This window comes from Parasteatoda tepidariorum, chromosome 2 (genome assembly GCF_043381705.1).
Source record: "Parasteatoda tepidariorum isolate YZ-2023 chromosome 2, CAS_Ptep_4.0, whole genome shotgun sequence".
Taxonomy (NCBI): Eukaryota; Metazoa; Arthropoda; class Arachnida; order Araneae; family Theridiidae; genus Parasteatoda; species Parasteatoda tepidariorum.
This window is the reverse complement of record NC_092205.1, coordinates 22956656-22982752: the sequence shown is the minus strand read 5'-3', so window position 1 is coordinate 22982752 and position 26097 is coordinate 22956656. Positions and strand designations below refer to the sequence as shown.

At 30.6% G+C, this 26097-nt stretch overlaps 3 protein-coding genes across 5 annotated transcripts in view; 1 reads left to right on the top strand and 2 right to left on the bottom strand.

Annotated features, from left to right (window-relative positions):
* The window catches only part of LOC139424954 (lithocholate 6-beta-hydroxylase-like), a 46338-nt gene extending 45330 nt beyond the window's left edge, over positions 1-1008 (top strand). For both annotated transcript variants that reach the window (XM_071177298.1, XM_071177297.1), the window contains one exon: positions 348-1008. In XM_071177298.1, the coding sequence (XP_071033399.1) occupies positions 348-446 (99 nt within the window). In that variant the 3' untranslated portion in view covers positions 447-1008. The remainder of the gene's footprint in view (positions 1-347) is intronic.
* LOC139424769 (speckle-type POZ protein B-like) overlaps positions 1-18289 on the bottom strand; it is a 65957-nt gene extending 47668 nt beyond the window's left edge. Inside the window, exons 1-2 of one of the 2 annotated variants that reach the window (XM_043048869.2) lie at positions 16652-18289; positions 4169-4403 (exon numbers count right to left, since the gene is read on the bottom strand). In XM_043048869.2, coding sequence (XP_042904803.1) covers positions 16656-18095 — 1440 coding nt within the window. In that variant the 5' untranslated portion in view covers positions 18096-18289 and the 3' untranslated portion in view covers positions 4169-4403; positions 16652-16655. Of the gene's footprint in view, positions 1-4168; positions 4404-16651 lie in introns of those variants that run through there. The other variant, XM_071177299.1, reaches the window with a different exon arrangement.
* LOC107446227 (uncharacterized) overlaps positions 7235-26097 on the bottom strand; it is a 32452-nt gene continuing 13589 nt past the window's right edge. The window contains exons 2-3 of the mRNA XM_043048853.2: positions 10695-12195; positions 7235-7462 (exon numbers count right to left, since the gene is read on the bottom strand). Coding sequence (XP_042904787.2) covers positions 7425-7462; positions 10695-12195 — 1539 coding nt within the window. The 3' untranslated portion in view covers positions 7235-7424. The remainder of the gene's footprint in view (positions 7463-10694; positions 12196-26097) is intronic.

Sequence of the window (26097 nt, the reverse complement as noted above, 5' to 3'; positions counted from 1 at the left end):
CAAAATTACAAGGCTATGGAGATGACCATTGATAGTCATAAACTCATACCAAAGTCAGCTGCTCCACGCCGGTTATAAAACATAAAATATTGATAACTTAGTCAATATTGTTACTTTTAATAGTATCTGTTTAGTGTGACGTAACCTCTGGTTAAACCACATCATCTCTGTTTTACAATTATCGAGATAACTATTTTAAACTATGATTTAATTTATTTATATCAATTTTGAAACTAAACTTTGACTAACTAAACTTTGAGTAGCTAATTAAACCTTAAAAATATAGTTGCGTCGATACTTTTTTTTTTTCCAATATATTTTTGTGAAGCAATTATTTGTATTTTCAGGTACCCATGAAGTTTGCCCACAACTCTTTTGGTATTCTTCAGCCCAAAGATGTTTTTCTGGCTACAGAAATAAGAAAAGATTGTCTACTCAAGCCTTAAAATTCCCAGTGATGATGTTACTTCAATGTTCCATCTACATAAAACTTTTATCATACTATTAATTGCTGACTAGTTTTTGTGAAGCAATATTGATTATTATCTTATGCATGGTTCTCAAAATATTTTGGGAAAATAATAAGAGTTCGTGTATTATCAAAGATTTTCATGGTTTTTACGACGTTCATCTAAAATCAAGTTGTGTTTAAGAAGTACAAAATTAACATTTGCTTGCAGGGTTGTTTCGTAATTATTCCCCTTAACATCTACATGCTTCACTCCCTTTCTCTTTATTCTGTTAATTGACTTGTTTCAGTTCAGTAGTGATTGGTTAGATTTCGATTACTTTTTTTTCTCTTAAATTGGTAAACACCAATTTCCATACTTTATTGACTTCATTTTTGTCAAGAGATTTCAAAAACTAGCATTGAAGGGAGGACATTATGAAACACTCTCATTGTAATTCGTGTACTATTAGCTTCGTGCATTTTCTACGTTTTGTAAATAAATAAATGTAACGTGCTGTTCATTTTATTAATAATAAAGTGTTGTTCATTATTTTTAACTTAGAATTTATTATTTAATTGCTTAGAAATTCGTAATATTTTTAAAAAGTATAACACACGAGCAGTCAACCACTATTTTTAATTTTTTTTAAAAAATGACAAATATATAATAGTTTTTCCTTTTTCTAATAATTAATAAGAATTATATTTTCCATTTAATTGGCAAAGAATAAACGAGTTTTGTTATTAGGTGAAGAATATTACGATTTGTTTAAAAAGCACCCTATATATGACAAAATACTAAAAAAATTGCAATTTAACTTTGAGAGGACCAAACTTGCAACTGGTCACCTGCCTGAGCTATTGGGGATCCTGTTTTAGAGATAGTGGCTACTTCCCACATTATCATAATCAAAAATACATATTCGCCGAAAGAAAAGGCATGTTTATTTAGAGAAAGTACGTTTTTGTGTCTGTTTTTATTACTTAATTTACACTTTGACGCAGACACCGAAAAAAACCTGTTAGATCATTGAATTTATATTTGTACTGTATAAAATTCAATAGAGAAAGTAGATTTAAAAAATTATTTGTCCTTCTTATTCAAAAATGAATCAATATTTGATTTTGTAAGTTAAAGAAATGAAATACTGCTTATCACAATTACTGCAAATAAGTGCAAAATTTAAAAAAAAAATTGTTTGGAAGTGAGAAATTTTTATGAAATTTTACCTTTAACGCATAAAAAGACACCGGAGCCTCATGCTATATTTCATAACTATACATTGTTAAAATGATAAATTCAATACTTTCTGCATCAAAGGATTAATAGTTGACACTAATAAGTTAGCCTATTTTAGGCAATCTCCAATGAACCTTTAAGAGTGGTACTAACGCGAAAATCTGATCACCAGAAGGAGAATTATTTAGGGTGTTATCTTTTCTATAGTACACACAAGTTTAAAATTTTTTTATAAATATAATAAAGTATATATATGCGTAATTTATTTTAATTTTTAAAAAAACTTAAGACTTCGGAATTGTATTGGATCCAATGATTAACCCTTTGACGCAGATGGGACACCGATATTCCTTTTGTATATATACTTTATTCTGGAGTTCTAATTACAAGCAAAAATATGTTTTGGTATTTTTCAATTATTAAAAGCAGTTTAATAGTTGTTAAAAAATATCCGTGAGATTATCAATATTATATTTATATGAAATTAAAAAAATCTTTTTTCATTCATATTAAAAAATTTATCAATAATCGATTTTCTAAATTAAAAAAATTTCATTAATAAATCCTGTTTGTCATTGAGATGAAATCGTTTCTCATAAATCTAAATAACTGCAAACTTGAAAAACTATCGTTTGAAAGTGAGCCGCGCCTGGAAGATTTTACCTTTAATACAGAAAAGTACACCGATGTTTCAAGCATAACCATAAATTAAGAAAATGCTAAATATAATATTCCCCACTCATTTTGACATCAATTAAAACAAAATAATGAAAAATATTTTTAATAAAAACTCTGGGAGGAAAATTTGTGTACAGTTCAGAAAAAAAATTTGAGCTGTTTCAGTAATCTGTTCAACAACCGAGCGTTGATGGTTGATGATTTAACGAATTACTAAAAAAAGAGCACATGAAAAAATATTCCGGAAATAAAATGAATGAAAATCAAGTGATTCAATCATGCAATTCGCACCAATGATTTGAAGCATGTGATTTGGATCAGTGATTCGAATCACGCTATTTTGGTCATTATTGGAATAACGTAATTCAGACTAGTGATTCGAATAATGCGATTCGATTCAAATCAAGTGATTCAGATCAGTGGCTCGAATCAAGTGATTCAAATCAATGGTTCAAATCATGTGATTCGGATCACCGATTCAAATCAAGTGATGAAGATCAGGGACTCGGAGCATGTCATTTGGATCAGTGATTCGAATCAAGCAATTCAAATCAAGTGGTTCGTATAACTGTTTCGTATGAAGTGATTCAGATCACTATTTCGAATGAAGTTCTTTGGATCAATGCTTCAAATCTTGCAATTCAGATCAGTGATTCGAATCAAGTGATTCAGATCAGTGATACGAATCATGCCATTTGGATCAAGGATTCAAATTAAGTGATTCAAATCAAGTGATTCGAATAACTGATCTTAGGAAGTGATTTATTCAATTACAGTGATTCTGATCAATGATTCAAATCATGTGATTCATAAGATCGATTAGAATCATACGATTCAGATCAGTGATTCGAATCAAGTGATTTCTAGCTCATTTCGAATCTAGTCATTTGGATCATTGATTCTAATAACATGACTTAATTGAGAATCACGAGATTCGAATCAAATGCTTCAAAAAAATTCGTAATCGCAAACAAATTTGAAAAAGTTTACTTATCTGTTCTATTTTTCTTATGTCGATAGCAAAAAATGTATTATTCTTTCTCATTAATAAATTCTTTTAAATAAATAAACATGCTCTTTATATCCTTCGTATAATTATATTCTATATACTGCTAATTGCCATAAACACTTTTAACAGTGGAAAATTTTAAGAAACTACGAAAGAAATTTTTTCTTCCTTTTTTTTATTTATCTGAAGTCAGTAATTGGAAAATCTTAAGTCCTTAATAATAAATGCGTAAAAAAATCTAAGGTTTTAAAAGAAATTTTTAACTGTATATGAAATAGCATCACTGTGAAACAAAACTAACTGAAATTAAAGAAACAGTTATTCATTATAATTTAAATCTATTTCGATAAAAAAAAAACTTATTCCAATCAGTTGCAAGATGGTGATTCAAATCACCGAATAAATTGTGTGATTCGAATCATCTATTCATTACACAACTCCATTAAGAATATGTTTCTATAACGATACACCCTATATTTCTTAACTTTTGGTGAAAACATTTATTTAATGTGTTTTCGGGGTAGTCATTAAGTCTGAATGAAGTTCTTATTACTAAACGAATCGCTTTCTTCTGATTCTTCCTCCTCTGCTCCTCGACGTTGTGGTGCTCTTAATCGTGCGCGACTCGGGTCCTAGTATTGGAAAGTCTGCGAATTGATTGAACTTCTGGTGCATCTCGGAGTTGCTTTGTAGCGATCAAGTTTTCAGACTGAATTGGTTTATGCCCCCCCCCCATATTACTTGCTCTCCTTCCTAAACGAATCCCAGAGTTTGAATAACTTCAAGTCAGTTGTGCAAAAACATCAAAAATATAATTTATTTAATGAAAATTGGTAAAATTAACATCAATGAGCACAATTTGAATTCTATAGTAGTACTTGCTTTTTCAGGATATAAAAGTCTGCTGCAACCTAGCACTTTTAAACTGCAAACCCTCATTTAATTAGCATGCTCATAAATGATCTGCCACGTTCATATCTTTGCCAATTATCGCTTCATAGCTTCAGAATTCAGTCTTCTCAAATCTAAAGAAAAAGGGAAAAAACATAGATAAATAAAATAAATTTAAGTTAAAAAACATGATTGCGTGAGTAAAAAATGTGTCCCACATAGCTTTTCAACTTTCTCAAACTTTTGAAAGACTGAAAATTAGTATATACCTATATTGCTCAAAAGCAGTCAAAATGACTGGATTGTGAATGGCAAAATAAATTTGTTTAAAATTCATTTTTAACATTTTTTATATTATTTACAGTTATATAACAAGTTATTAGTAAATATTAACAATAAAAAAAATCATATGTTGTACAAAAAGTCACGAAATTCTAAGAAATTGTGTCCTTATATACATCATTGTTTTTCGAATTGAAATTAAAAGCAATCAAAATGAGTTCCTTAGGCAATCTAGTGTTAATGATAGATAAAATTTATACAATAATTTGTTTTCTATCTTTCCCAGTGTATTTCTTCCTTCATTCACTCGCTACAGTTAGTCATCTCTATAGTTAGACTCCATAGCAACGTAAATACTTATATACAGTAAAATTAAATATAAAATAGCTATGTGTGCAATAAACTAATTAGCTTACAAAGAACTAAGTAACTTGATTTCATTAGATGCTTCAAACTTAAATGAAACATAAGTTACTTAAAAGAATTGTTATCAAGGGTTACTGTTTCATAAATTAAAAGTCTGTTTTTCATAATCAAGTTTACGAATTTTCGGACAGCCCTCTCATTATAATTTTGAAAATGGCGCAAATCTTCCAAATTAAAAAAAAAGTAGAGTTCCATAAAAATGAAAAAATTTGAAATTTAAATTATTCATTAATTTTGATAATTTTCATGTAAGGAGAAAAAGTATCACTATTTTTAAAAGAGTTAAATAACTTTTGATATATTTATGTTATTCTTCCGTTCGAAAGTGGCTGAGATAGCCCGGCTGTTAAGGTGCTGGGACTATGTCCAAGAGGTCGTGAGTTCGATCCTCACCGGTCAATGACTTCCGAGTACTAAAAGGTGACTGGTGCGAATCTGTCGGAGTCACAAAGACTTCCAAGTTCCCATAACAAATCAATACCATTGGGGGTACTGGATCAGAGATTGATAATGCTCTAGTTCAGCAGTTCAGGTTGTAATTACGATCTGAGGATGGATGGTGTGTGAATGTCTTCTTCCTATGAAACGGGAAGTGACGTATGCATGTTGTCTCCAGATGATCCTCAGGAATGTTTTTCAGACGACCGACAACAGCCCATTAATTATGGACATTAATTACAATATACATTACTTGCAAATAGATCAAAACATGTATTTTAATTTGTCAAGGTTTTTATATAGCAAAATATATTTATGTTATAAAACAAATATTTCATATGTGGTATACAATATCACGAGAAGTGCTCTCAAACATAAAATAAAAGGAAAAAAGTACATAAACAAGTTAAATAAGGTAAAAGAATTAAATAAGGTAACATAGGTAAAAAAAAATTGTGGTCATAAACAGCAGTGTCACACGGCTTTTAACTTACTTATAAAATTTATATGCTAATTTTATTTCTCTCTTCCTTCGCTTGTTTCTCCTTTTTTTTCACTCGCTACATCAAGATTCGTCCGTAGTTATGAAGGAATATCAAAATAAATACTTAAAATTAAAAATATCGTGCAATGATATTATTTTAACATCACCTTTGATAATATCATGCAATAATGCGAATCTTCTTTTAATGAAGGAAGAATGACAAGACTCCTATCCTAATAGTTCAACGTGGTCATAACTTCTTGCCATTTATAAAATGTAAAATTTTACTTGAAAAAAAAAATATTTAAAAAAATTAACAATTTGGTGTGAAAATTCCGTTGGCGCTTTTTTAATATATAATTGTCATTGAACCGTTGACCTACTTTTCAGTTTACGACTACCAATGTTCAACTACGTAGCCCAGAATTTTTGAACCCAATCCAGAAGACAAGGAAACTCCTGGATCAAGTATTGGGAGAAATTTGCCTTCGTGGAGGACTTTTTGAAGGAACCAACCCCCATTTGTGTTACATTGAGAGAAAAATCAGGAATACCTCCCACGGTTAGCCTGATAGCAAGGGGACTCTTACCTATGATCCGTCTACCACAGAAGATAATTTTACGTTAGCACAGTAGTTGGTACGAGCCGAGTCAACACCTCCTAGAAAGAACAGGCCTCAGCACGGGTTACCATAAATATCCCTCAGTAGTCCAAACGTAATGGCATATTTTGTATTTTCAACCACTGCGCAACTTAGTACCCCTAACGTAATGACATCTTTCTTATTTTTCATCTACTGCGCAGTTAACTTCGTCACATCGGACTACTAAATTGGATCCGTGCTGAGGAATATCTACTTCTAGGAGGTGTTGGCCGAGTGCGGAATTCAAATCAGCCAGCCGTCGTTGGAANTCTTGTTTGTCATTGATGAAATCGTTTCTCATAGATCTAAATAACTGCAAACTTGAAAAACTATCGTTTGAAAGTGAGCCGCGCCTGGAAGATTTTACCTTTAATACAGAAAAGGACAGCGATGTTTCAGGCTGTATTTCATAACCATAAATTAAGAAAATGCTAAATATAATATTCTCCACTCATTTTGACATCAGTTAAAACAAAATAATGAAAAATATTTTTAATAAAAACTCTGGAAGGACCCGGAGCCAAGTACTCGAGAGTCTTCGAATCGATATGACTTCTGGTGCATCTCGGGGTTGCTTTGTAGCTATCAGACTGAATTAGTTTATGAGCCCGTGGGGCCTGGGTAGCCCATATTACTTGCTCTCCTCACTAAACGAATCCCAGAGTTTGAATAACTTCAAGTGAGTTGTGCATAAACATCAGAAATATAATTTATTTAATGAAAATTGGTAAAATTAACATCAATGAGCACTATTTGTATTCTAAAGTAGTAATTGCATTTTCAGGATATAAAAGTCTGCTGCAACCTAGCACTTTTAAACTGAAAACCTTTATTTAATCAACATGTTCATAAATGATCTGCCACATTCATATCCTTGCCAATTATTGCTTCATAGCTTCGGAACTCAGTCTTCTGAAATCTGAAAAAAAGGAAAAACATAGATAAATAAAATAGATTTAAGTTTAAAAACACGAGTGCGTCTGTAAAAAAATTTGTCCCACATAGCTTTTCACCTTTCTCAAACTTTTTAACACTAGAAAGACTGACTATCAAAAAAGTGGAGGATCCCCCCCCCCTCTCATCATTGGTATGCGGCCAAGGAACCGGGCTCTTCACTTGTTCATATAGGTGATAGAGCATCTCAAACAGCTATTTCCAGACTGGCAAGTGGACACACGAATTGTCTCTCGTATTTTGAAGAAAGAAAGACTTATGCAGTCTGCTCCAAATGTGAAGCCCCAGCAGGCCTCAGCCGAACATATCCTTGACTGCTTGGGCCTTTCCAAAGAGGATTTCTATACTCCACTTCTTGTCATCGACTTTTTGAGGGTCAACAACCTACTGGATCTTGTCTGACTTCGTCAGACAATTAGAGGATAGGAAACAACAACAACAACAAGAAAGACTTAAAATTAGTATATACCTATATTGCCCAATAGCAGTCAAAATGACTGGATTGTGAATGCGAAAATAAATTCGTTTAAAATTAATTTTTAAAATTTTTTAATATTATTTACAGTTATATAACAAGTTATTAGTAAATATTAACAATAAAAAAATTATATGTTGTACAAAAAGTCACAAACTTCTAAGAAATTGTGTCATTATATACATCATTGTTTTTCTGATTGAAATTAAAAGCAGTCAAAATGACTTCTTTAGTCAATCTGGTGTTAATTATAGATAAAATTTATACAATAATTTATTTTCTATCTTCCCCAGTTTATTTCTTCTTTTATTCACTCGCTACAGTTAGACAACTCCATAGTTAGACTTCATAGTAACGTAAATACTTATATACATAAAAATTAAATATAAAACAGCTATGTGTGCAATAAACTAATTAGCTTACATAGAATTAAGTAACTTGATTTCATTAGATGTTTCAAACTTAAATAAAATATAAGTTGCGTAAAAGAATTGTTGTCATGGGTTATACTGTTTCATAAATTAAAGGTCTGTTTTTCATAATCAAATTTACCATAAGACAATCATTATAATTTTGAAAATGGAGCAAATCATCCAAATAAAAAAAAGTAGAGTTCCATATAAATAAAAAGCATTTGTGTTCTAATTTTTTAATATTTAAAGAGTTACTCCGCTGCATTATCCAGACTCATAAAAATCAAGTAATTGAAGAAATTTGAAATTTAAATTATTCATTCATTTTGATAATTTTCATGTAAGGGAAAAAAGTCTCATTAAATGGATGATTTTTAACAGAGTTAAACAGCTTTTGATGTATTTATGTTATTCTTCCGTTCGAAAGTGGCTGGGATAGCCCGGCTGGTAAGACGTTGGGTCTATGTCCAAGAGGTCGTGAGTTCAATCCTCACCAGCCAATGACTCCCGAGCACTAAAAGGTAACTGGTGCGAATCTGTCGGAGTCACAAAGGCTTCCAAGTTCCCATAACATATCAATACCATTGGGGGTATTGGATCAGAGATTGATAATGCTTTAGTTCAGTAGTTCAGGTTGTAATTACGATCTGAGGATGGACGGTGTGGGAATGTCTTCTTTCTATGAAACGGGAAGTGGCGTATGTATGTTGTCTCCGGACTATCCTAAGAGATGTTTTTCAGATAGTCGCCAACAGCCTATTAATTATAGACATTGATTATGGACATTAATTATAATATACATTACTTGCAAATAAATTAAAACTTGTATTTTAATTTGTCAAGGTTTTTATGTAGCAAAATATATTTATGTTATAAAACAAATATTTCATATGTGGTATACAATATCACAAGAAGTCCTGTCAAACATAAAAGAAAAGGAAAAAAGTGCAAAGTTAAATAAGGTAAAAGAATTAAGTGAGGTAACATAGGTAAAAGAACTGTGGTCATAAACAGCAGTGTCACACAGTGGCTTTTAACTAACTTATAAAATTTATTTGCTAATTCTTTTTCTATCTTCCTTCTTTTTTTTTTACTAGCTACATCAAGATTCAACCATAGTTATAGAGAAATATCAAAATAAATACTTATAATATACTTTAAAATAAAAAATATAATACGAATCTCTTTGTAATGAAGGAAGACTCCTATCCTAATAGTCCAACGTGGTCATAATTTTTTTTGTCATTTATAAAATGTAAAATTTTATTTAAAAAAATATTTTAAAAAATTAACAATTTTGTGTGAAAATTTCATTGTCACTTTTTTTAAATATATAATCGTCATTGGATAGTTGACCCACTTTTCAGTTTACGACTACCAATGTTCAGCTACGTAGCCCAGAATTTTTGAACCCAATCCAGAAGACAAGGAACCTCCTAGATCAAGTATTGGGAGAAATTTGCCTTCGTGGAGGACTTTTTTAATAGAACCAACCCCCATTTGAGTTAGATGGAGAGAAAAATCAGGAATACCTCCCACGGTTAGCCTGATAGCAAGGGGACTCTTACCTGTGATCCGTCTACCACAGAGGATATTTTTATGTTAGCACTGTAGTCGGTGCGAGCCGAGTGCGGAATTCAAATCAGCCAGCCGTCGCTGGGATTCGATTCTGGTCGCCTCATTGGGAGGCGACTGCTCTATTCCCTGAGCCACTATGGATCCATTAAAACTTTTTGGAAAATATTGTGTGATTTATTTTCAAATTAAAACATGTGGTCTTTGCAGTTATGTTATTTAACAAAAATGGTAACCAGTGAACCAGCCTTTTGTATTAATGCATTTTTTTATCTATAAAATACTGTTTTTAAGAGTACTTTAACGTTTATGCTTATACAGATAAAAGGTTTCATTATCATAAATTTCTCTGTTAGTTATTAAATTCTTATTAAAGCATTGCTTAGTTAAAATTGGACAAGCATTTTAGCTATGAATTAATATTTAGGATATTTTGTACACTTACGACAGAACGATCTCTCTTTACGACGTCCACGCTTTTTTCATTCCAAACCAGAGCCGATGGGACAAATAATTCAGAAGTTATAAAAATTTTATGTACAATTTTTGACTAATCTAATTTACGCTCGTGACATAATTAAACTTAACAGTAATATTTACTTTAAAAAATTATTTTTTTTAACTAAATTTTATTTTATTTATATATAGTTTAAAGAATTCAAATTTAATAAAGTAAAGAGAACATTAATTATCTATACACTTTATAATGAATACCATAATTTGCTAAGTCTCACCTCGATCAGTGTTAAACTCCGATTCAAATTTTTTCGACAATTTTAAAAGTACTTCTGTTGCCAAATGAGGGTTTCTTTCTATCCAATATGACCATTCTGGAGTTGAGAGAATTTTATGTGCATTAACTATGATGTAGTTTACCGTATAAGTTTTCAAAATCATATGATTTATCATATCAGCTATATACAGTACTCTGCATACATTTGTAACTGACAAATTCTTCTCCAGATATGTAGAGCACTGCTTTACCAAAGACAACACTTGATATCTTTCTGCTGCTGCTAATAAGTCAATAGCGATATCAACGTCCATGTCATTCACCGCTCCGTTATACAAGTATTCCAGTAAATATTTCAGAGTCTGCTCTCCAATATCATTGATATCAATGAGGTCATTGTTGTTCTTTTTCATGTCTTGAACGAACATTTCAGAGAATACAGATGAATAGTCAGAGAGTAAGCTTTTGTGGACGTGAAAAATATCGTTGTCCGCTCTTAATTTGAGATCAGCGGAAGTTTCATCCAAAGACAAATTTTGGTAATGATGTTGTGAATAATAAACTAAACAATCAGATGATGCACTCGATAGCGATTCATAATTGAGAATTGCACTAATGTCATCTTTCCGGCTATAGTTAATCTTCGAAATAAAAGAATATAGACGCAAAATATAAAACTTAATCCGAATCTCTTCACGCACAAAACAACGAGCTTGCTCTAAATGTTGTTTAGTTATGAAAATTGGAAATTCCCAATTTCTGTTTTCTTTACTAAACTCATAATCACCCTCACCACAAGCTACCTGATTACCAATCGCATTCATCAGTTCTATGTCACATGTCAAATGGTGCGTCCAGTCATCTTCAACAGTCGAAACTAGATCAATATGAATTTTGTCTTCCACATATTTAAAGTTAACTTTAATCGGCACGTTATCCAATTCGATTTGTTTGCTTGCAGACCAATCGTTGCAGAACTTGAAAGACCATACATACGAAGGTGTATGACAGCTGACATCCGTTTCAATTTCACAACCGGTCTTAAAACCTTCACTCGATGTCACAGGACTGTTTGACATGTAGCAACGGAAGATTAAAGTGTCCTCCGGGTATTTCAATATTTCTTTAATCAAATCATAAAGTTCAATTAATCTACATAATTCCGAGGAAGATCCTTCTTGAAATTCTTGGTGAAACACATCGGAAGTTTTTAAAACAACACCAGTGGAGCTTGCTAACTGATACCAGAAGTAAACATCAATAGTTTTAATTTTAGAATTATTTTTACCATCGAGCCGTTTTAATCTACACTCGAGATCTTCGGATACTGTTCTGGGAAAGAGACATACTTTCCACTCGCTGTCTTCGAAACTTTTAACTTCAAATGCCGGACTGCTGAGGCACTCACAATAGATTTTACCGAAAAAATTTAAATGGTTAATTTTCCAAGTGAATAGAAATTTTTTTCTGTCGTCATCTGCCATTTTGGAATGATTAACTGACTAAGAATTAAAGGAATTCATTTTAGAAAAATGCATTCACATTCGAGAGCCACTGAAACGAACAAATAGATCCTTAACTCTACATTTTGTCCCACCGTATCAGTTCAGTTCATTAATGCGTAATCATTGATTCGTGTTGCATAACGAACTGCCAACAGCGATTGCATGACACTGAGAAATAATATCCTACCTCCTTTCTTTCTCCCATACACGCATGCGCGCGCAGTGACAAAAGAAGAAAAAAAAAACTTAACTGAAGGTTGTTGATTTGTATTGTCTGCTTTGTAGTGTAGTATTCTGTAACTAAGCATATAATTTATCTATTTTAAAGTGTGATTTTTTTAATTATATCATTAAAAGCGATTAGAACAACTTATTTCCTTGCAATAAAAAAAGTTCTTATTGGGAATTTGACGTTGATTTTAACCAGTCCTTACATTTTAGAGAAGTACACTTTTTTTTTGGAGGTAGACCGCAGAAAAAAAATTTACTTTAGTGGATCGCAATTAGTACCGTTTTCATGCTAACCCTTTGGCGCAGATCGGACAATGGTGTTATTTTCATAAAAAATTTTCTGCTCCTCTAATTACAAGCAAAAATATTTTTTGGTATTTTATAATTATAAAAACATTCTAATAGTTACTTAAAAGAATCTGTCAGATCATCGGAATTATATCTGTATTAAAATTAAAAAACCAAAAAAAAGAGGTTTATTTTTTCTTCAAATTTTTCATTTAAATTCAAAAATTTATCAATAACTGATTTTGTGAATTAAAGAAATTTCTAAAATGAATGCCTGTTTTTCTTAGATCAAAAGAACTACAAATAAATGCAATTTTGAGAAATTATTGTTTAGAAGTGAAGCGGTGTTTGGAAAATTTTACTTTTAAGGCAGAAAAAGACACCTGTGTTTAAAGTATCAAAAAACTGCTACATGCAATATTTTTTGTTTCTTATTTTGACATAAATTAATACAAAATAATAAAAAAGAAAGAAATATATACTTTTTTTAAAATTCTGTGTCAAAGGGTTGATTATAATATTTAATGTAAACATTACTTTAATATGAGTCATTAGTTGAATATGAACAATATCAGTTTATCTAAAAAACTAACACAATGTACTACAGCATATTAAATAGTATTTATGAAGTAGATGCTTAATATTTTCGAAGTAAAGAAATTAGCTCATGTTGCCTTCTCTGTATATAATTAAAAAAATAGAATTTTCCTTTAATGCAAATTAAACTGTTAGTAGATATTTTTTACTGTATATAAACTACTTTCATTTTTAGTTTATTAATATGTTTTAGTTGAAAAAAGATAAAATAAAACATTTAAATATTTAAAGTCAACAGTCCTTTTTACGAGGCTTAATCGGTTGTAAAAATTTATAATAGTAGGGTAAAATCAATATTTCGCAAATTAAAATTTTTTAAAACCATTTTATCGTTCTGTGCTTTGAAGACGAAGAAATACCATAAAAGTCACATCTGTAACATATAGAGCCATCCCAGAGCCGGATAATACCTTTCGTTGGCCCTAGGCACAGAGCCGGAGCTTTTGGGCCCTCCCCTCCTTCCCCCACTCCTCCTCTCTTTTCAAAATATATGCTAAAATTTTCTTGCATATTTTTTTTTTTTACATTTTTATTAATATGGATTTTAATTTACGAATTTGTTTATCGAACTTTATCTGCAATACCGACATACTGCCGATATTGCAGTTGATATCGATAATACCATTATGATTAGTTCGATCGATAACTATGTAAACACTTCACGTCAACAATACAACAACAAACCAGCAAAGAAAACAGTGAAATTGATAGTGAGATTAATTACAAGAAATATTTATACTACAAATAGCTTCATAGTTTTCATGATACTACTATGATAACTAAGTGAAGGAAATTAACATTGTCAAAAGTAAATCTTTTGAAATTATTTATAAATAAATTTGCAAGGTAGGTTAAATGTTTACTAATAGAAAAAAAATTATTTAATACTATTTTAATAAAATGTTAGTCACGTTTTGTCAGGAAATGTCAGGAACGTATTACGCCATTTTAGATGTATTAATTTCAGAAATGACTAAAAGGCGTAAAGCTTACAGTGATTTGTACGATAATTTCGGTTTTCTTGTTCACAAAAATCTGTCAGAATCTGAGATTAAACTAGAAGCGCAAAATTTGGTGAAAATTTACTCATCCGATTTAGAGGAAAACTTTGTAGATGAATTTTTACTATTTTCAAATTTGTATGAACATAAATCTGCACAAGAAATGTTGAAGGCTCAAATTAAAGATAAACTTGTGAATACTTTTCCTAACGTTCACATTGCATTAAGAATATATTTGTCGATTCTTGGATCAAATGCAGAAGGAGAAAGATCTTTCTCCAGATTAAAATTGATAAAAAATTATTTGCGTTCAACAATGAATCAAGATCGTTTGGCATCGCTCGCACTTATGTCTATTGAATACGACATTTTGCGTAGTTTGGAATTCGACAGCATAATACAAGATTTCGTTGAATCCAAAAATCGCAAAAAAGTAATATATTAGATCATAAGATTCTGCAAAATAATTTATTACCGAAAAATATTATATTTTTATTTGTATCTTCATAATTTTGTGCAAAATACACTTGTTGTTTTTAAAGCTAAATTATTTTTGTCAACAAATTTTTTTCTCCCAAGTTTTTCGTAGGCCCTAGGCACGTGCCTAGTGTGCCTATAGGTTAATCCGGCCCTGAGCCATCCCAATCCCGAATCTTGACCCTCAAATTATTTATTATTATTAAGGGGTCACAGTACCCAAAAAATGACCAAAACATCGAACAATTTTTTATTGCTTATAATAAAACTTTAAATTACTTCAAATGCACTGAAAAAAAATCATCTCTCTATCTACAGTTTTTAAATAGTTATGAATGATTTTAGATTGGCCTAATACAGAATGCCCTAATGCTCAGCAGACAGACTTTTCTCATCGATGATAATTTTGTGTTTTAATCTTAATCAAATCCCTAAGGATTTTTTTCTGTTTAAGATAAAGCTTTGAAGTAAACTTTTATATCTTAAATATAATAGTCTTATTTAAACTGTGCATGCAATAAGCCTTTTATGAGATATTACAATATTTACAGCATGTTATATATACCTAACAGGAATTTTTAACCTTTTTTGCTACTTTTTTACAAAATAATCTATAAAAAATATTCTAATTGATATTTCACCAAATGAATGCACAAAGTTGTTAAGATGAATATTGTAAGCACTAAGAATTTTTTTTAAAAAAATATGTTAACATAGAAAAGCCTTAGAGATTTAAAAATTTCGAATTTTTTAAATTCTTTTAAAAAATTTAAACAGTTTAATTATTTTTTGAAGATAAATTATTGATTATAAGTTAAATTAGCATGTAAGGCATCCAGAAAATAAATTATTATACCATTTTTTAAGAAAATTGTTGCAAGGGTACTGTGACCCCTTAAATTATTATTATGAAATTATTGAATTGACCTGCAAAATTATTTTTTGAAAAAAAAGCAACAAAATGATATAGTATTACCTTTTGAAAAAAAAAAATTCGTAAAAGAATTTTTTTCAGTGTTTTCAATTTTTAAATTTAATTACACCATCTACCTAATTCTAACACAATTAGATTTTTTCTGTGTCGTATAAAATTTCAAATTAAAACACTGACTACAAATATCATGTATAAAGAATCAAATAAACATTTTTCGGAATTATATCTGCAATATAATTTTTTTGGTAACTTTGCACATTCAGCTTTTCATTATTAAAAAAGAAATATCAAATAAAATTTTATTTTTTTAAATACTTTATTTCTTAAAGTAGAAGTAAAGCACGGAAGTTACTGAAGGATTATTAAGTCCATATTGATGACTACAATCGTTCTTCGGTGTTCATTTTTGCCAACAGAACTTGATAAATTTTTCAGTTATACAATAATAAATTTAATAATAATAATGCTTTAAACTATAGTTTAACATATCACAATAGTTTTTTAAGTATTAACAAGTCTGCTTGAGAGTCCTGACCAATTAAAAATACGACCCAAAACAATAAACAGTGGGTTAAAGTTTCATTTTTTTTCAACCGCACTGTATTACATATTATTTTGGTTAGCAAAATGATTTAATATTATTACCTCCGAGCTCTTAAGAAATTCCTTAGTTTGAAAATTTTACATACAGATCACGTTGTGATAAATCGGGAGAAGATACATTTTCAGAAGACGCTTTGATTAATCAGACATTTGCTTGACAGAAAGAAGAAAACTTCTTAGGGTTAGCCCAACAATAATTAAAGGAAGAAAAATTCTCTGATGAGGTAGGTATCCATTATTAAAGATGCTAGTAAATTTCACGCATAACTTAATAGTTTGCGAACACTAGTTAAAAATACTGGCATACAAAATATATACATACCGGCTTAGTTGTTAGAAACAACCTTGAAATTCGATGCAATATTTGAAATTATTTCACCTGCTAGTCTGGCATTTTCTTGCATGAAATATCTCCATTCGTCAGAATTGAATATGAATATCGAATTCATTGCGATGAAATTTATTGCAGCTTTTTTTAAACTGTTATGGCTGATCATGTCGGCAACGGAAATTATTTCGGTAACATTTTCCAGAGACAAAGTGGATTCTAACAATTCAGCACATTTTTCAACCAGTGACGATACTTGATATTTATCGGCAATCACAAAAAGCTTTTTAGCATTTACGTAATTAAAATTTTCCACTGTCTCGGTGTAAAGGAATTCAAGAAATAACTTCATAGTATTTGCTTCAAAATCAGGAATGTTTATAACACCAGTTTGAGACTCAATCATATTTTGATCGAACATAGCTGAAAAGACGGGTGAGCGAGAAGCTAGAATACACTTGTGAGCTTGCATTTCTTCGTTTTCTACTTTTAACTTGATGTCGGTGTGGACGTTGTTGCACAGCATAACTTTTAAATCTCGTAAAACTGTACTATTACCTTTTGAACCATATTCTGAGCTTGATATTACAGGTTTTATTCCGTTTGAAGCAGCTGTTTCGCAAAATAAGTAAAAGCTGTCAATTCCCAAACAATCATGATTACTGTCCACTTCTGTTTTCGTAATAAAAGCTGGCAACTCCCAAATGTCGCTCCTATCGTTCGTTTTAAACAAATGAGTGAAAGTTCTCGATTTTAAAACATCTCCATTCGACTTTACCAGAGATACTTTACATTCAACAAATGTTGGCGATATAGTCTCTTCTTTTTGGCTTACGTTTATCTTGACTTCATTATCAAGCATATTCAAACTGATTTCGTACAATGAAGTTTCGGTAAAGACGAGTTCTTTTTTTACAGGCTTCGAGGAAATATCGGTGATTTTAACTTTCCACAAAAACAAGATTTGATTAACTGGAATCTCAGAGTGAACTTCAAAATCAGGAGAACACTTATGTTTGCTGTTATTAAACATGTGGCACTGTACTGTTAGAACATTTTTCGGCCATTTTTTCAGCTTGCTTGAAACTTCTTTTGTGTGTATAAAACGTTCCCAACCAAAACGTTCATTTATTTTATAGGTATAGTTTTTGGTTTTTGCCTTTACATAAATTTCACCACCCTCATCTCTCAGTTCTAGCTCGAACGCTAAAGAGCTTTCTTCAGAATAAATATCATTTTGTTTCTTATACAAATAAACTCCGAGCAAGCCTATCTCTCTTACATCTGTGCCATTTGGATATAATCTTAGACACCATTTGCTTCCGCCAAAATTATTAACTTCAAATATGGGACTGTCTATTGCTTCTCCGCATTTATAAAAATCACATAAGAAATTTCGGATTTTCCATTTAAAAATAAATTCTTGACTGCTGCCCATGGCTAGATTTCAACTAAGCCCGTTCAAATATATCCAAAATATTTTTTTTTCTGCACTACCGGCTATCAATAAATGCACAACGTTTCTTTTAGCAAGAAAAGCGCTCTGTCAAACTTTTTATCTAACAGGAAAATTACCATTTCTAATCTTGATTTTTTTGTCGCGTCAACTAAGTTTCACTTCGAGTGAAAGCAAGTTAGTCACGTGGAAACGTATGTAGCGATAAGCAATATCTTAGTTTATCAGTGTAATGCCATTATATACTGTGTTATCAGTGTATAGGCATTATATATTTCCTAGACTTTAAAAATTCTTTAATTTCATAAGTGTATTTTTTTTAATCATTCTTAATCCAATTTTAATTAAATTAAACCAATTATTTAATTTTTATTACACTCTATAAAAAGAAAATAAAAAATATGTATTTTATTATCTTCATAACAATCAATGTAACTGCTAACTTTTTCTTAATTTAATACAAAAAAATTAATTCACTGTCGTGGGGCCTCTCTGGCCGAGCGGTATCGCTCGCCAAAAGCTGTGCATAGCGTGGAGGTAGCGGGTTCGAATCTGGCTGCTACCCTGGATGTATCTTCGTGCTGTAATTCTCTGTATTGTGCCATCTGTCGTATTTGACGCATGTTTATAAGCCTAAATTGAGCACACAAGCCTGCAAATGTATTTAAATCCAATGAACCACTCTCTGTCGCGACAAAATCGAATATCAAAACCTATTTTCAACTCTTTTTTTTCCGTAAGCTATTTTATTTCGCTTACCATAAAAATGGTTCAGTTACAGGGTTGTATTAACTTTTCACGGTCTTTCTTTCTAGTTCATTTACGTCGCACTAGTGCTGCGCAATGGGCTATTGGCGACGGTCTGGGAAACATCCCTGAGGACGATCCGAAGACATACCATCGCAATTTTGATCCTCTGCGGAGGGAATGGCTCCCCCGCNAGAGCTGCGCAATGGGCTATTGGCGACGGTCTGGGAAACATCCCTGAGGACGATCCGAAGACATACCATCACAATTTTGATCCTCTGAGGAGGGAATGGCGGGCTACCCGCTTCGGTAGTCCGACGACCTGCACTCAAAGTCGAGCACTTTACGGTGGAACGAGGTAACGAGGACCAATACCGCACACCCTCAGTCCCTATGCAGACTGATCCAGGTGGTCACCCTCCTGCACACTGACCGCAGCTAGTCATGCTTGACTTCTGTGATCTGCTGGGAACCGTGTCTTAACGATCAGTCCACTACGGGACTCACGATCTTTTTAATAATAAAGCTGCAGCTGGACTATTTAAAATTTAATATTAATTACGAGGGGTAGGCTTTGTTTCGGTTATTTAATATTTCGATAAATTGCCAACTATCTCTTCCCTTGTTCCTAAGTGTCCGTTTGTAACCATTCTTTGCCCTTTAATTCTTCCTTTTCAATTTAAAACTCTTGGCGTTTGAACTAAGGGCATTTGAATGCCCGAGGTACCCTCAGCCCGACCATTAAATAATTACAAAAAAGAATGGAAAAAATGCATGTTTTTTTTTAACATGGATGTCTTCCTCTCTATGGCATATTATTTTGTTGTAGCTAATAATTATTTTACTATCTTTTTCACGTAGCCATACTTGTATCTTTTTAAAATAATCCCTAAATAAAGCAACAATTCTTTTTTTTAAAACATTTTGTTCAAATTTTCTAGATAAGTAGATTGAATAGAGGTAGAATAATACTACAGAGTAGAGATGTTAGCATTTTTTAATATTATTATTATTACTAAGGGTAATTTGTTAAAAGCAGAAGGGTTGCAAGGAATTTTGAAAAGTTCACTGTAAAATAGAATGCATAAAATTAACTAAGGACTGCTTGTGAAAATTCTAAAAAAGGACTGCTTGTGAAATTTCTAATACGTACATTTGAAAAATAGAATATTAAAATTTCAGAATATTTGTTAGAGAATTTCAATTTATTGAATATTAAATTATAAAGGTCAGGCAATGACTTTTTGAATACCATTTTACAAACTTAACTACTGATATTTCATTTTTAAAAATGGCGTGCTCAATTAGTTGGCTTTGGTCAATTTAGCATCAAACAAAAAAATAATATTTTAGTACGATAAATAAAATTTTAGTTTAATTTAATATTGTCTAAATAATAATTAATTAGTTAATTAATAATTAGTTAAACTGGAGCCGTGATGGCTCAGGGTATTGAGCGCTCGCCTCCCAATGAGGTGATGCGGGTTCGATTCACAGCGATGGCTCATCGATACGAATTCCGTTCCTGTCTCGCATCGACCACAGAGCTGACGTAAAATATCCTCATTGGTAGTATCCTCATTAGAGTTCCCTTATCGTGAGGTTAATCATGGGATATTTTCGGGGTTTTCCTCCCCATGTAACGGAAATGTATGTAAGTTCCAACAAGAAGTTCTCCACGAAGGCAAAATTTCTCCCAATACTTGAACCTGGAGATTCCTCGTCTTCTGAATTGGGTTCAAAATTACAAGGCTAGTGAGTTGATTATTAGTAGTCGTAAGTCCAAAATTGGGCCAGTTGTTCAGCGACGGTTATAAAATAAAATTGGTTAAACTATTAAAAGCAAATCATTATGCTTTAAATTTCATTATAATTCCCGTAGCTATAGTGTGTTTTAAATTTAGTTTATTTTTTTAATTCTTATGTAAGAATTTTTTTTATATAAAAATATACTATCCTCTAATTTATCGAACCAAAGGTTTCGAGAAATTCGATTTGATCTTCACAAAAATTTAAATAGTAGGGACGAGCAGTTCAAATTTAGAGTTACAGTTAACAAAGTTACCGTAACGTTTAATTTTACTTAGTATGCAGCTTTGGTTTCATAGACAATTGGCGTTATTTTGACCAGCTTAAAATTCTGGTAAAAAAAATTCAAGTACGTTTTCAGTCAAAAATATAATTTCTAAGTTTGGGTCTGCGAACATATAGTGTTTAATCGATTTTTATTGCTGTAGAAAGTTACACCTTTTGATAAAAAGTTCAAAAACTTGCAACCAAAGCTACCCTTACAACTGGGATAATATTAAACACCCACCCAAAATTTTTTCATTGTAAATTGCTTCAAAAGTCAACTTTTCGGAAATGTCTCCTTATTGGGTGTAAGAGGAAAATATTGTGCAAAATTATGTTTGAGAATATTTGAAATTTTTTTTATAAATTATATCTATACTAAGCATTTGTTAAATAATTAGATTACCGTNCATTGATAGTATAGGAAGTTTCCCTTCTTCACGCGAAGCTTATAAGTTCTTTGGCTTAACTCACGCTGTTCCAAAAATCTTTTAAAAAAAGTTTGCCTCATCGTTTCCTTGGAGATAAGAGTTTCAAAAACAGCGTCAATCAGAGAAATTCTGGTTTCATCCATTTTTTCAGGAGAAGAGAACAACTTAGATTTGCATTTGGTTTTCTGATAGAACACAAATGTTAATAAATAAATAAAAAAATATGTCTTAAACATTTTAAAGGCCGAGAAAGTTTGCGACCATAGTCTTCTGCTTGCAGGGTTAATTATCTTCAATCCTGCTTGTTCTTTGTTCATCAAAAATGGTTAAGTCATGAGTAGAAATAACATCAATCAACATCTTCCTGACTGCTACTTTGACACTCAGTGGCATGAAGTGAGAGGTGAACGGAGTAATCCCAATTTTCTTATAGCTCACCGGGTAACATTGCTCAACTAAAAAAATTCGCTTTTATATATGCTCTTATTTTAAAAAGTTGCTCTTATAATAGAGTATAAACTCCTTGGATATTTCAATGAAATATAATACTAAGAGACGATTCCACTTTTTCTGACCTAACTACCCTACGGCGCCCTCTCGCAACAATTAACGGAATCAATTGGTTGACTCAGTAGATGTGAATAGTTTACGCTGTACTGTATATTATGTCGTGTCTCTGTCATAATTTTGTTTACCTCTGTACGATTATATTTGTATAGCAAGAATGAATGAATAATAATCCTTCGTGATTTTTTGTTTGAAGTTGAGTTTTTATGCTTCATTCCAATAAAAATTATTGAATTAAGATTTGATTACGTGGATTTATGTTAGCATTACAAATTTTTTATAATACTGTCCATTTATGTAGAAACATAAAATTTTCCAATTAACTTCAAATCTTTGATTTTACATTTTAGTTCTTTAATACGAAACAAGCATTTCTGTAATATTTTTATTAATTGTTAGTTATTTCAATCTCCCATATAATTAATTCTACTATTAACAGCGAAAATAAAAAAATCTACATACATTACACTTTCGGCAATTTATTCTTTAGTTTAAAAGAAGTATTGGTACATGTTATTTATATAAATATGTTATTTTATTCAACATTCAAATGAATTTAAGAACAAAAAAATGGAACAAAATTAAAATATTAAAAAAAAAATAATTTGCAATTTACTTTCCAAATTTGTCTTTATTAACAAACATTCTCAACGAATTACCATCTAAGCATTTTATAGAGTTAAAATAAAACAAATGACCAGACGATTATAAAGAGCTTTATAAATTCAATTAAAAATAATAAAAGAAAAAGATTAAATTCATTAAACTAACTAATAGTTAAGCTATTCGCCTTAACGTTGCGCTAAAACAGTTTGGACCAGACTGTTACCTTTTCGCCGCGCATCGATAAATATCGTCTTTTTGCATGCTTTAGCATTGGAGTGGAAACTATATATTTATCTATGGATATTTCTTTGTGTCCAATTTTCAATGAAAATTGAAAAACCTAATTGAAGCTCACAGAGCTCTTTTTTTAAGTGCTAAAATTAAAACATGCGCTAGATACGCACAGACTAACAGACGATATGAAGAATCGAATAAATACTATGATTAAGAGTCTCAGGTAATTTTAAACATAAATATGCTTATCCTTCCAAATGGTTTTCCAATTTCAGGACGTTTAAATTAATTTAACTCTAATACGAAAACTTTTTGTAGCCAAATATTAGTCATAATATTCTAACATCGTTTCTTAAACACAAATATTTAATTCTCAACAGTATATTATTGTTCCTCAAATGAAAATATCATAAAATTTAAAAAAATAATTCAAATATATGAAGGCCAGATGTTTGGAGCCAACAGCACTAAACGTACCTAAATTGTAAGTTTTTGTCATAAATTATACGTCATTATTTTAATATAGTCTTGTCATAAATTATATTATATTTCATAATTTATATGTACAGTTCAGTGTAATAAAAAGAGATGGACTATCCTGAATAACTTTTGGTCTAACAATCGGATCTTCACGTTCTAGGTCTCAATCTTAATGGCTCGAGGGTATGGCTTCAAATATGCTAATTAATAAATGTAAACGATATTTTAAGTTCCAAAATCGGACACACCTATACANTTCGATTTAGTAGGAACAACATATGACGCAATGCTAAACGAATGGAATTTAGTTGTTGTTTATTTAGTTATTGTTATTAGTAGTTGTTGTTATTTGTTTTAGTTGTTGTTGTTTATTTAGTTGTATTTAGTTTCTATAACTTTTCTTTATAATGCAATAAAATCTGGCTAGCAGCTATTTAAACGATCGAACACTTCGTTTGTTTATTTGTGGCTTGAAATTAGGCTCGCAGAAAATGCCGTTCATGGGTTAAATTTAGTAGGAACAACACAACCTGTGACGTAGGCTATATTATATCCAATTAAAAAATTTTATATATCTGTAGCACATTTCTTATATTTTATAACACGTGGAAAAATTAACAAATCGGAAAAGTTTTTTTTTCACGGGGAAATGAATTTTACTCAAATTTTTATAGTTTTAATGAATTTTCATCTTTTAATATAAATTACTTTTGTTAAATAAATATTTACTACTTTAAAATAAATTATAATCCTGCTAAATTTCTGTACTGGAAAAAATTTAAAAGCAAAATCGAATCCGATTATAATTAATTAAAATATGAGTGCATTGGGTGAAAGTCAAATGATCTGCACCCGTTCTTCAATCGCTCTTGACGGTAGCTTTCCTGCATTACACCTTCATCGCCCAAGTTGGGCGAAAGATCCTTACGATTTAGCATTGATAGTATAGGAAGTTTCCCTTCTTCACGCGAAGCTTATAAGTTCTTTGGCTTAACTCACGCTGTTCCAAAAATCTTTTAAAAAAAGTTTGCCTCATCGTTTCCTTGGAGATAAGAGTTTCAAAAACAGCGTCAATCAGAGAAATTCTGGTTTCATCCATTTCTTCAGGAGAAGAGAACAACTTAGATTTGCATTTGGTTCTCTGATAGAACACAAATGTTAATAAATAAATAAATAAAATGTCCTAAACATTTTAAAGGACGAGAAAGTTTGCAACCATAGTCTCCTGCTTGCAGGGTCTTATTTCAATCTCCCATATAATAAATTAATCCCATATAATAATAATCCCATATAACAGCGAAAATAAAAAAAATCTATATACATTACACTTTCGGCAATTCATTCTTTAGTTTAAAAGAAGTATTCGTACATGTTATTTATATAAATATGTTATTTTATTCAGCATTCAAATGAATTTAAGAACAAAAAAAATGGAACAAAATTAAAATATTAAAATTTTAAAAAAAATTGCAATTTACTTCGCAAATTTGTCTTTATTAACAAACATTATCAACGAATTACCATCTAAGCATAAAAACAAATGGCCAGACGATTATGAAGAGCCTTATAAATTCAATTAAAAATAATAAAAGAAAAAGATTAAATTCATTAATCTAATTAATAGTTAAGCTTTTTGCCTTAACGTTGCCCTAAAACTGTTTGGACCAGACTGTTACCCTTTCGGCGCACATCGATAAATATAGTCTTTTTACATGCTTTAGCATTGGAGTGGAAACTATATATTTATCTGTGGATATTTCTTTGTGTCCAATTTTCAATGAAAATTGAAAAACCTAATTGAAGCTCACAGAGCTCTTTTTTTAAGTGCTAAAATTAAAACATGCGCTAGATACGCACAGACTAACAGAAGATATGAAGAATCGAATATATATTATGATTAAAATGAAGAATAGAATAAATACTATGATTACGAGTCTCGGGTAATTTTAAACATGAATATGCTTATCCTTCTTAATGATTTTTCAATTTCAAGACGTTTAAATTAATTTAACTCAAATACGAAAACTTTTTGTAGCCAAATATTAGTCATTATGTTTTAATATCGTTTTTTAAACACAAATAATTAATTCTCAACAGTATATTATTGTTCCTCAAATGAAAATATCATAAAATTTAAAAAAATAATTCAAATATATGAAGGCAAGTTGCTTGGAGCCAACAGCACTAAACGTACCTAAATTATAAGTTTTTGTCATAAATTATACGTCATAATTATAATAAGTCTTGTCATAAATTATATTATATTTCATAATTTATACGTACATTTCAGTGTGATAAAAAGCGATGGACTATCCTGAATAACTTTTGATCTAACAATCGGATCTTCACGTTCTAGGTCTCAATCTTAATGGTTCAAAGAGATGACTTCAAATATGCCAATTAATAAATGTAAACGATATTTTAAGTTACTAAATCGGACACACCTAGACACACTTTCTCTCAATAAACTAAACCTTTATTTCAACGGATTCAGATCTCTGATCCCTAGAATAAATGTGGTATATATATATATGTATATATATTATACAATTGTATTATTAAAATGCTTGACACCAAATCTCTTCTAATGTTAAATGAAATCTATCAAAACTAAAAAGTAGAAAATAATGTTTCTTTCAGTTTTTCTTGTGAAAGTGATGAAACATTGTAAAATATAATATCAGTAAACAAATGAATTCAATTATGTTAAGAGCACAACTGATTAGTCATATCAGTGACTAAGATAGTGGAGATAGAAAAAATTGAGAAGAACGAATAACAGCTTTGAACAGGATACACGTGATAACAAGAAAGAATATAAAGCAAATATGCGAGATAAAAATAAT